The sequence below is a fragment of the Hemibagrus wyckioides genome, linkage group LG21, assembly GCF_019097595.1.
Source record: "Hemibagrus wyckioides isolate EC202008001 linkage group LG21, SWU_Hwy_1.0, whole genome shotgun sequence".
Lineage (NCBI taxonomy): Eukaryota > Metazoa > Chordata > Actinopteri > Siluriformes > Bagridae > Hemibagrus > Hemibagrus wyckioides.
This window is the reverse complement of record NC_080730.1, coordinates 20,840,509-20,853,234: the sequence shown is the minus strand read 5'-3', so window position 1 is coordinate 20,853,234 and position 12,726 is coordinate 20,840,509. Positions and strand designations below refer to the sequence as shown.

The 12,726-nt window shown below is 45.1% G+C and overlaps 2 protein-coding genes across 2 annotated transcripts; one reads left to right on the top strand and one right to left on the bottom strand.

Moving 5' to 3' along the window:
- Window positions 1–2,459: 2,459 nt before the first annotated feature.
- On the bottom strand, window positions 2,460–5,711 carry LOC131342253 (olfactory receptor class A-like protein 4). The gene is made up of 3 exons (XM_058372963.1): window positions 5,369–5,711; window positions 3,536–4,045; window positions 2,460–3,366 (listed from the first exon to the last, which is right to left on the bottom strand). Exons 1-3 carry the CDS (start codon window positions 5,453–5,455, stop codon window positions 2,902–2,904), a joined length of 1,062 nt encoding a protein of 353 aa, XP_058228946.1. The 5' UTR covers window positions 5,456–5,711; the 3' UTR covers window positions 2,460–2,901.
- A 3,440-nt stretch (window positions 5,712–9,151) lies between these two features.
- fndc10 (fibronectin type III domain containing 10) lies at window positions 9,152–12,175 on the top strand. Its single transcript, XM_058372965.1, has 2 exons — window positions 9,152–9,599; window positions 9,687–12,175. The coding sequence occupies exon 2, from the start codon at window positions 9,817–9,819 to the stop codon at window positions 10,699–10,701; it is 885 nt and encodes a 294-aa protein (XP_058228948.1). The 5' UTR covers window positions 9,152–9,599; window positions 9,687–9,816; the 3' UTR covers window positions 10,702–12,175.
- The last annotated feature ends 551 nt before the right edge of the window (window positions 12,176–12,726 follow it).

The window sequence follows — 12,726 nt, the reverse complement described above, 5'->3', positions numbered from 1 at the left end:
CACTTTACACACCTCATACTTTACACACCTCATACTTTACACACCTCACACTTTACGCACCTCACACGTTACACACTTTACACAACTCACACTTTACACACCTCACTTTACACAACTCACACTTTACACAGCTCATACTTTACACACCTCATACTTTACACAACTCACACTTTACACACCTCATCCTTTACACACCTCACACGTTACACACTTTACACACCTCACACTTTACACACCTCACACGTTACACACCTCACACGTTACACACTTTACACAACTCACACTTTACACACCTCACTTTACACACCTCACACTTTATGCACCTCACACGTTACACACTTTACACAACTCACACTTTACACAGCTCATACTTTACACACCTCACACTTTACACACCTCATACTTTACACAACTCATGCTTTACACACCTCACACTTTACACACCTCACACGTTACACACTTTACACACCTCACACTTTACACACCTCATACTTTACACACCTCACACCTTACGCACCTCATACTTTACGCACCTCACACGTTACACACTTTACACAACTCACACTTTACACACCTCACTTTACACAACTCACACTTTACACAGCTCATACTTTACACACCTCACACTTTACACACCTCATACTTTACACAACTCATGCTTTACACACCTCACACTTTACACATCTCACACGTTACACACCTCACACTTTACACACCTCACACTTTACACACCTCATACTTTACACACCTCACACTTTACACACCTCACACTTTACACACCTCACACGTTACACACTTTACACAACTCATACTTTACACAGCTCACACTGTACACAGCTCACACTTTACACACCTCACACGTTACACACTTTACACACCTCACACTTTACACACCTCATACTTTACACACCTCACACTTTACGCACCTCACACGTTACACACTTTACACAACTCACACTTTACACACCTCACTTTACACAACTCACACTTTACACAGCTCATACTTTACACACCTCACACGTTACACACTTTACACAACTCACACTTTACACACCTCACTTTACACACCTCACACTCTACACACCTCATACTTTACACACCTCACACTTTACACAGCTCATACTTGACACAGCTCACACTTTACACACCTCACTTGACACAGCTCACACTTTACACACCTCACACGTTACACACTTTACACACCTCACACTCTACACACCTCATACTTTACACAGCTCACACTTTACACAGCTCATACTTTACACACCTCACACTTTACACACTTTACACACCTCATACTTTACACACCTCACACGTTACACACTTTACACACCTCACACTCTACACACCTCACACGTTACACACTTTACACACCTCACACTTTACACACCTCACACGTTACACACTTTACACACCTCACACTCTACACACCTCACACGTTACACACTTTACACACCTCACACTCTACACACCTCATACTTTACACACCTCACACTTTACACAGCTCATACTTGACACAGCTCACACTTTACACACCTCACTTTACACACCTCACACTTTACACACCTCACACGTTACACACTTTACACACCTCACACTCTACACACCTCATACTTTACACAGCTCACACTGTACACAGCTCACACTTTACACACCTCACACGTTACACACTTTACACACCTCACACTTTACACACCTCACACTTTACACACCTCATACTTTACACACCTCACACTTTACGCACCTCACACGTTACACACTTTACACAACTCACACTTTACACACCTCACTTTACACAACTCACACTTTACACAGCTCATACTTTACACACCTCACACTTTACACACCTCATACTTTACACAACTCACGCTTTACACACCTCACACTTTACACACCTCACACGTTACACACTTTACACACCTCACACTTTACACACCTCATACTTTACACACCTCACACTTTACACACCTCATACTTTACACACCTCACACGTTACACACTTTACACACCTCACACTCTACACACCTCATACTTTACACACCTCACACTTTACACAGCTCATACTTGACACAGCTCACACTTTACACACCTCACACTTTACACACCTCACAATTTACACACCTCACAATTTACACACCTCACACTTTACACACCTCACACTTTACACAACTCACACGTTACACACTTTACACACCTCACACTCTACACACCTCATACTTTACACACCTCACACTTTACACAGCTCATACTTGACACAGCTCACACTTTACACACCTCACACTTTACACACCTCACACTTTACACACCTCATACTTTACACACCTCACATGTTACACACTTTACACACCTCACACTTTACACAGCACAGGCGGGGAAAGATATTTATAGAAAGTAACGTTCAAATAATGAGATAAAATTACAGGATCATATTTACAGCGTTTTTATTTTTTAACCTCTGGAGTTCTTGTGATTTATGATGATAAGATTTATGATCTCTGTGTAAAATGTTGAATGTTGAAAATAATAAACTGATGTCTGATGGAGATGAGTGTAATAATTAGGGCGTGGCTCCGTAAAGAGGCAGTCACGTGGTCGAGCTGCACATATTAATTAGAAGCGCCGGCATGATGGAGCTTTATTCAGATGTCCAGCTCTGCTGACCACTAGGGGCGCTGTGCAGGATATTTCACACACCAGGAATGCTATTCAGATTTAGCCGAAGGCTTGACTTTATAGTAATAATATAATTTAATGATGTTTATTTATTTATTTAATGTAGTTATAATCTAGTGCTGCTACAGAAGAACGCCTGTCTGTAGGTTGTGAGTTTAGTCAACAGCGAGAGCGTGTAGACATGTACACACATGATCGGAGGTAGTGTTAAGATCCTCAGTGATGAAGTCACATGGTCACTTTCTTTGTTTGCGTGTCTTGTTTGTACGAGATGGTGGAGCTCTCCAGAGTTTTCTTCTTCTTCTTATTGTCTTCGCTCTTGGTGGTCCTGCAGCCCACCCAGATGCCCAGCTCCTGCACCATGACTGAGATTCTCTTGCGTAGTTTTCCGTGGCCGAGCGCCACCACCATGGGGCTGAAGCCCACGAAGACGGAGGCGGAGAACTGCGAGACAGTCAGCAGGCCCTTGGCATGCACGCCACCGTTGTAGTTGTAATACGTCACGGCGGCCACCTGCAACACCCAACTCACAATGAACAGAACCACCAGAGTCATGATCACATGACCCGCCTTCCGCTCCATGTGCACATGAGCCGCTCCGCTCTCCACGCTCGCCGTCACCATGCGGATGTGTTTCACCAGCGCCCGGAGAGTCGCCAGGTTAGTACTCACCATCAGCAGCATAGGCAGCACCTGCAGGAGGACATCATCATCATCATCAAGCCATTCTGAGTTCTGTCTGTCTGTATCTGTCTATCTTTATAGCTAGCGATCTGTCTGTCTGTCTGAACCAGCAGCAGACTGTGTAAGCTTTCTACGTCTGTACTTATCACTGAAGAAGGCGGTTGATCTGTGCTCGAACCTCGTTGAGGGCGAGTGAGGTGGAGGCGAAGGCTGTTCCTTCCTTTTTGGAGGGGAATTCCCACATGCAGCCGAGCAGCGGGCGAGTGCTGCAGCTGATCACCATGATCTCGGAGGTGGCGTTTCCACTCACGTGTTTGCTGTAGATGGCGGCCGGTAGAGAAAACACCAGGTTTCCCCCCCAGACGAATCCCAGTGCCAGAATCACGCGTCTGCGGTCCTTCTGTTGCGCTAGCGGACCTATGGCCACGTGCTTGCGCCTCAGCGTGGTGTAGTGGAAGATGCTGAGGGCCAGCGTGGTCCAGCAGCCCACGGAGCGCCACCACACCCACAGCAGCATGAACACTCGGCACCAGTTTGTGTCCAGATACACCTCCAGCCCCAGGTCTGAGATGAAGATGGGTACGGTGCGGAACAGTGAGGTCAGCAGGTTAGCGAGCGATAGGTTGAGCAGGATGAGGTCAGACGGAGGCATGTGGTGAGATGAACTCTCCATGGAACACAGTACCACCTGAGAGAGGGAGAGGAACACATGGAGATAGAAAAAACACAGACCTTTCATATAGCAATGGATAAAATATTACCTCCATTTTATTACCTCAACCTCCTCTGTGTTTATCTCAAACTCCTCTGTGTCTCAATAAAAAACTTCACTGCAGTGTTGGAGTTACTCACTGCTTTATAGTGGAACTGAGACAGACTCCATTACACTAACATGACCAGTACTACTGAGTGTGTGTGTAGTGTTTGTGTAGTGTGTGTAGTGTGTGTGTAGTGTGTGTGGTGCGTTCATTTTCTGTAACAGCTGCTGAAAGATCTGATTAAAAAAGGAGATTAGATTTTATATAAATATATATATTTATTATGTGTGTGTGTGTGTGTGTGAGAGAGAGAGAGAGAGAGAGGACAGGAAGCAGGACAGGAAGTGGCAGTGAGAGGTGACCACACTGTCCTGTGAGTGATTAATATGTTAGCTATGTCCTGCTCTGGGAGAGACACTGGGGGTGATGTAGGTGTTGATGTCAGGTATGAGTTCCAGCAGGTGAAACTGACCATGTGACTCTACTGTCTCTCTCTCTCTCTCTCTCACACACACACACACACACACACATACATAATAATCTAATCTCCTTTTTTTAGCAGCTGTTACAGAAAATGAAGTATACATCTGATGACCAGTCAGAGTCCAGCAATTGTGTGGTATAGAATAAACCCACAGGTGATGACCAATCAGAGTCCTGCAGTTGTGTGGTACAGTAACACTAATCCCTGCTCAGGGTTCAGTGATTAAAGAGCAGTGAGATTTTCATGTCTGAGGAAAAAGCCAGATTTTTGTGTGTGATTTCCATATGTAAAACCCTGAAGCGCGGTGAGATACAGAACACATGCTGCTTAAAGAAGCCTTTTGTTTAGAGGACTGAATTCGGCTGAAATCAGATCTCTGTCATTTATGTACCAGTGAAAATGTCACGAGCCTCAGAGGCTGACCTTCACGTCCCTCACGCTGACACGGAACACAGAGAGCCACTAGTTTAGCCCTGAACACACACACACACCTCCACCATCCACATCACACAGTGACTGGACCGTGAGGCCCGGGACTGGATCCTGAACAGAACCAGTCTGATTCTGCGTATCAGATTCGGACCCAGTCTCGCTGACCCTTTCATCAGGTGCATCGAAATAAAACATGTAACACTGACCACAACTAATTTACTGCAATGCACAAAGTATTGGAACCCCTCTACCTCGTCCAGCGTACTCTTCCTGCTCTGTTTTCAGCCAACACACTGAGCTCTAAAAACATCCACAGAGTCCACAGCCTTCCTCTTACCGTGTAGATGACCAGGATATTTCCCAGAATTCCAGAGAAGACCAGAAAGCCAAACAAGATGGCATCTAAGGTGAGCACTTCAGCCATGCTTTCCTCTTACACTGCTTCTGTCCCTCTGATCGCTCTGTCAGTGTGTGTTTTGTCCATTGTGTGTGTGTGTCACTGCCTCCAACTTCCTTTCTGATAAATCAGCTTTTTGCTTTTATGCAAACAAACACACACACACACACACACACAAACACACACACACACATACACTTGCCCTTTGTCAGCAGTACCTGTGCTGACCAGGACACAATTTAAGGCCAATTTAACATTAGCATCAGTAGCTAAGCAACCGTAACCTGGTCTTCTTTCCCAAAAGGGTGATGGAGCTGAGCACCGAACAGGACGAGGACATGATACGCACGTTCCTGACATCACTGAGGAGGTTCTACATGAACATGACTTCTCATCATCACGTCTTTAAAGGAGCACTTAGTCCAGAAGGAAGTGTTCCCTTGAGTCCATTAGTGCCGAGTGACTGAAGATGTCTGATGTCTGATGTCTGATCTTTACTACTTTAATCTTGTATCAAGAAAAAAAGGTGTAGACACTCGACTGTGGTGATGGAGACATGGAGACAGCTGCATGGAGGCTGCCATTACACACAGCCTTGTAGTGGTGCAGTGGAGCAGAGGTTCCAGCTGGATTTGAGCTCAGAGGAACGTCTTGTGTTTCGTTCAGACTGAAGCTGATAATCACTGCTCTGTGATGAACGTTCTCTAGTTCCTTCTGTTCGGATGAAACGTTGTTCTGATGCACAACAAACACCCGACTGAGTGAGCCGTGTTTTGGTGTAATGCTCCGTGTAATGCACACACACACACACACACACACTACACACACTACACACACTTCACACACCACAGTCTGACTGCTCTAAAGTTCTGCATTATTTCTGTAGAACATTTCCGCTCAGAAAGTTCTGGCGTCATGAGCACCAGATCAGTAGGTCAATCCACTTTATTTGTATAGCACTTTTAACACTGGACATTGTCTCAAAGCAGCTTTACAGAAGTGTAGAAACACAAAACGACAAAAAAATTCTGAAGTTTAAAGTAAAGTTGCTATTTTGTCCCTAATGAGAAGTCTGAGGTGACGGTGGTGAGGAAAAACTCCCTGTGATGATCTGAGGAAGAAACCTTGAGAGGTACCAGGCTCAAAACACTGGCAGCTCGGGAGTGGGGTGTATAGCTCGACAGAGAAAGACAAACAGAGAGAGAGAGAGAGAGAGAGAGAGAGAGAGAGATATTAAGTATGCTTGTGATCATATGACGTTTAAGGACAATGTAGATTATGTGTAAAGTGCAGGCAGGGACTCCGTCAACACTAACTATGACATCATAACTAAAAGGGAGAGCCAGAAGGTGACAGACATGAAGGCTTCCCAGGATATAAAGCGTCCAGCCACTTCACAGTCAGTGACCTGAGCGACTTGCGAGGGTGGTAAGATGACAGCATCCAAACATCCCAGTACACCAAACACTCTGACCATGAACCTTCCAGATCTGCTCCTTTACCTAAGAACTATATATTAAAAGCTTGACTAAACAAATGTGTCTTCAGCCTAGACTTAAACACTGAGACTGTGTCTGAATCCCCAACACTAATCTGAAGGCTGGTCCATAACTGTGGGGCTTTGAAAGAGAAAGCTCCGCCCCCTGCTGTAGCCTTTGCTACTTGAGATTTGAAAGATTGAAATTTGACTGGGAGCCAATGTAGTGTGGATAAGATAGGAGTGATGTGTTCATATCTTCTGGTTCTGGTTAGGACTCTAGCTGCTGCATTCTGGACTAACTGGAGCTTGTTTCTGCTCCTACTGGAACATCCAGACAGTAAGACATTACAATAATCCAACCTAGAGGTAACACAAGCATGAACTAGTTTTTCTGCATCATGAAGATATTTCTTATCTTGGCAATATTTCTGAGATGGAAGAAGGCTACCCGAGTGATATTATCTACATGAGCTTCAAACGAAAGTCAATAATCACACCAAGATATTTTACTGCTGGACAAGATGAAACAGAAAGACCATCCACAGTTACAATGCCTTATGGTTGCTATAGTAACAGGGTCTCGTTTGTTTGGTCACTCTGTATAATAGTAAGTGATTTAAATATTCATGACGTCTGGACAGTACAGACCCTGAGGTGCTGAATGTATGTCTTGGATGTACGTTCTCTCAGACAAGCTGTGTGTGTGTCTGTGTGTATGTGTACCCATGGGTATTATATTACACTGACTTAACATTTTCCTGTGATTAAGAGGAACGCTGACGTTCTCAGAGCTGCGGAGATGACACTGTGTGTGTCTCTGTTCCTGCTGCTGATCTGGTTGTGTGTTCCAGTGAGGTGCAGGCTGATGTTTTACTCACTGCACACTGAACGGAGTTCGGTGAAGAGTGAAACGTCCGCATCGTCCTCATTGAACCCAGATTCTGTGTGTTAGGAGACGTGAAGAGTGAGGATTAATCAGCACACAGACAGCACACCTTTACAGCAGGACACCTGGTTTAGCAATAAAGACTGACCAGAAATGTGTGTATTGTTTACTGTTAAGAGTTTAAATCTACAGCACCGGGCTGACTTCGGTCTGTCTCAGTGTTCGAGGTACACTGCACACTGCAAATGTGGGGTTTATTTATTTTAAACAAATAATACTCAATATCCTGAATATTTAATACTGCACTGTTTCCAGGTCCAGGTGATATCGAGCATGTTACACATGTGGACAAAATTGTTGGTGCACTGTGTTTTGTCTCACAAAGCTTCTGGGAGAATGTCCATTGGACAGATGAGAGAAAACTGGAGGTTTTTGGCAAGTCACAAATCAGCTCTGTGTTCACAGATGCAAAAATGAAGCAAAGAAAGAAAAGAAGTCTGTAGCTGAAGTGAAGTTCTGGAGCTGCTTTGCTGCATCTGCCACAGGGTGTCTTGAATCTGTGCAGAGTACAATCAAATCTCAAGACTATCAAGACATTTTGGAGTGAAATGTGCTGCCCAGTGTCAGAAAGCTTGGGGTCAGTCACAGGTCATGAGTCCTCTAACAGGATAATGACCCAAAACACACAGAACACCGAACAAGTGGCCTTCTATGAGCTGTGATCTAAATCCTATTGAAGATCTGTGGAAAGAGCTGAAACATGCAGTCTGGAGAAGACAGCCTTCAAACCTGAGACAGCTGGAGCAGTATGTTCATGAGGAGTGGACCAAAATACCTATGGACAGGTGCAGACGTCTCAGTGAGAGCTAGAGAAATGGCTTGATCACCTCCGAAGGTTGCACAACAAAATATTAAATTAAGTGTACCATCATGTTTATCCAGGTCAGTTTCATTTGTTTTTTTTTGTTTTTTTTATACTTCTGTTGAACCACAGTTCAAAAGCAATGATTTCTCTTCTGCATGTGGTCAGACGACACTCGGACAGATTCGGTCGAAACTGGATTGCAGTGTTTTGGAGAAAAGCAGCTGGAGTGAACACTGTCATTAAAGCACCAGCATGAAAATAGGGAAAACAGATGTATATACTGTATTTAAAACTTTACTCTCAGGTTGTTATCTGTAATATCATTTCTAATGAAATTGCATTATTAAAACCTTTTCAAAAATGCAAAATGAAAGCACTAGTGTTTTTGATGCATGAATTCATCCTTCACACTCCTTTTCTAATCCCTCTTCATCGTGCACGGCTGGCTTTGTGGTGCAGTTCTCATATCGACCACACGATGGAGCCTGACACTGACGGCAGGAGCAGCAGCGCGCGCAGCAGAGTCCTCCACGAGCACGGCGCTGCGCCTCACTCCCCGTCTGGGAACCGGCGCGAGCTGAACGTTCAGGGGTCGGTTTGTAGTTACCTTCATTTTCGTATCTCGTCCTCCTTCTTCTCCTTCTTATTCCGGAGCGTGAACGATGGATGAACCAGGCTGCTGGAGGAACGAAGTGTTGGAGACATGAGGAGGCGAAGCGCGACGTCATGACCGTTCCCCGAGATTATAAACACTCGCTGACGTCATCACGTCACTCACCTACATTCTGTCCGACAGCGGTCAGGCGGCCAGATGAAGAGAGGAGGACAGCGATATGGTGCCTGATCACGTAAGCAGTGCTGCAGCTAAAGGGAGACTCGTGTGTGGAGAGACTCGTGTGTGGAGAGACTCGCAGCTGTTCTGAGGGAGATTCTGTGATTGGTGTGTGAACGTGTTAACGCTGCATCTCTGTGTCTCGGAATAAATCAGGGATTGTATCTCATATGTATGATGACTTCCTGTCTCCAGGCAGTGATGTGATGTGATGGTCATCCTCTCTCGGGTTTCTCCCGCTGTGACCGTGCCGCCTGCTTTGGCTGAGATGCACACTGAGACACGATAAACTAGCAGAATATAATAACCTGCTCAGGAGGGAGAAATGAGGAGCCCCCGGAGCTCGCTGGCCATCTCTTGTCTCTCCGTGCTGCTCTGCTGCTGGACCGGAGCGAGCGCCTGGCAGACCCGTGACGTCAGTAATAACAATTCTCACAGCCTGACAAAAGTCACGTCACCTGACGTCAGAAGCAGAGACAGAGAGTTTGAGCCGAAGCAGCAGGAGAGCGGGACAAACTCGAGCGGCAGCAGCGACTCGCTCCAGGAGGAGAGTGTGTGTGCGTACCGTGTCCTGGAGAGAGGCGAGGACAGCCGGCTATGCTTCCGACACGCTCGGGTCAACTTCACCTGTCCCAGCAGCACCTGCAGGCAGGTCAGGTCACCTGGAGGTCACCTGCTCGCCAACCTGCTCTCCAACAGCACTGTGCTGCTCCAGTGGACTTACCCCATGGTGCACGAAAAATCAGAACACATTGTAGTCAGCTCAGAGATCCCTACAGAACCTGTGACAAGGTCTCCACCTGCCGCACCAAAGAGCCCTGGTGCGGGGCAGCAGGAGCCTCAGGGGGGCTTCAGGATGAGGTGCTGGTGGAACGGCAGCTACACTCAGTTCGAGTGTGCCAGCGTGCACCTGGCCAGCGGCTGCAGGGACTATCTACTGAGCGACCTGCATGAGAACGTGCCCTACCGGATCTGCCTACAGCCGGCGGTTTGGGACGGGCCCGGCGAGTGTGTGGAGTTCAGTGTGTCTCCCACGGGGATGCAGGACATCGTGATCGCCATGATGACGGTGGGCGGAGCCATCTGCGTGATGCTCGTCATCATCTGCCTGCTGGTGGCCTACATCACCGAGAACATCATGAGTCCCAACGTGCAGCACACACACACCACGCAGCAGCACTCTCGCCGTTCACACAACACATACCTCTGAACACACACACACACAGCTGAGAGCATGCTTTCTTCAGGAATGATGTCTTTTTAACCAATCACTGCCCTCTGATGTCATCAGCTGTTCCACAGACATTTATTTTGGGAGTGTGCACTTCCTGGGTTAAAATTCACCTCGTACTCCACAGGAAATAAAAATGCCTTCATCGTGTCTCACACTGTTTTACTTCCAAATCAAGGTTTTATTTGCTTTCAGTCAGAATTTTTCAGTCAGAAGAGTTGGTATTAAAACATGATCCAAAGTTTTAAGAAATGAGATGCTTCGGCTTCGGGTACGAATTGATCAGAGCTACAGTGTAGTGTTGTGTTACTGGAGGCTGAGGCGCACACTGATGACATCAGATGGCAGTAACAGATTAAATGAAAACATTCCTCTTGACATTCATCTCTCTGAACCTACACATACATCCAAACACACTCACACACACACACACTCCTACTGAACTCTCATATCACACCCGCTCCTGCCGTGCCAATCAACACAGCCGTAACAAGAGAGAAGAGAGGCCCTGGACAAGCCCTCAGCAGCCCACACACACACACACACACACACACTACTATCTCTGTGAGCTTCTGGTGAAACCCACGGCAAAAAGAGTGTGGCATCATATAATGAGCACTGCTGCATTTTGTGTTTCTTTTCATCTTGAAGCAAAAAAAACAACAAAGCGATCTCGCTGGAACCTCGGTTCTGTTTGGATTCATGTTGACATATCACAGCGAGTGTGTATAAACACACAGATCAGGTAGAAAAGCAAATAAAATCCAGACTTGATTGTGCTCCCTTTCCTGTGACTGTGTGAACTGACGCTAACCACTGAACTGTGCGCATTAGCAGAACTTCATTAGCCAGGTAGCTGTAGGAACATGTCACTACAAGAAAAGCTTTCAGTATAAGATTATTGGTTAAATATAAGATAATCGAGTGAAAATGATCATGTCATTATTGTCATGGGCTTAAAGGAGACGCTTGTCTAAAAATGCTATCATGGCTAATGCAGCTAGCATCTTTCTGCTACACCTGATTGTATTTTCAACATAAACTTAGCAAGGGTGTTTTTTTTATTATTCCCATGGAGATATGAATATTAGGAAAGTAAGCTGCATGGTGAACTCTGATGGGAAAATGATTGAATGCTAACTGGATCCCATTAGCACTCATTTAGCATTAGCATTTTAGGCAAAATGTTCTTATTGCTTTGAGAATGAAAGAAGGCTGTTGTTCAATCGTTTTTTTCTCCTCTGTGGGAGCGATGCTGTTTTTATTTCTGTAGGACTTTACAGTAATATGGTCGGCTAGCGTGCGCCATCGCCGTGGCGGCTACAATAAGATTTTATGCCTTACAAAGTTAATAATATTCAGTTATACTGAGGACATGCAGACTGGTGAAGCAATCTGAATACTGTGCTATTTTTTCTCTCTGTTATATAAAACCTCTTGTGTCAATAAAAGAATAAATAACCTCATTTAAAATGTGTGTTTCTTGTGTGAAACTTGAAATCAGGATATATTCATACACCTCCTTATGGATGCTGATTGCGGTTATATAGCTGATTGTTTATGTTGTTTTTAGACAGAAGAGAAACTCAAACAGAAACTTTCTCAGAAATAGTGGATAAACCCTCTGACTCTTTAAAAACAAGTTATAAGTCCATTAAATTCTGAGCCACTGAACTTGTGTGCTAAGCAATCTAGCTAGCTAACATAGCTAATGTTAATGATGACATATGTCGGTTGTCATGTTAACATTATATTTGGCTGTTTTTAAATAAATCAGAAGTCTGTGAGTGAGACAGAGAATAAGGATGTTAATCCTGACTCTGACAGTGAAATGTCCGGGAGTGATTAATGTGAGCTATTTAAACCAGCAGTTAGCTAGCTGGTTATTTAAGTTAGTTAGTGTCACTGATATTATGTACGACAGTGCGACGTGGGAGGGGTTTTTATAATTTGCATAATCATGAATATTCATAGACCCTGGGTTTTTAAATAACAGTGATAGTG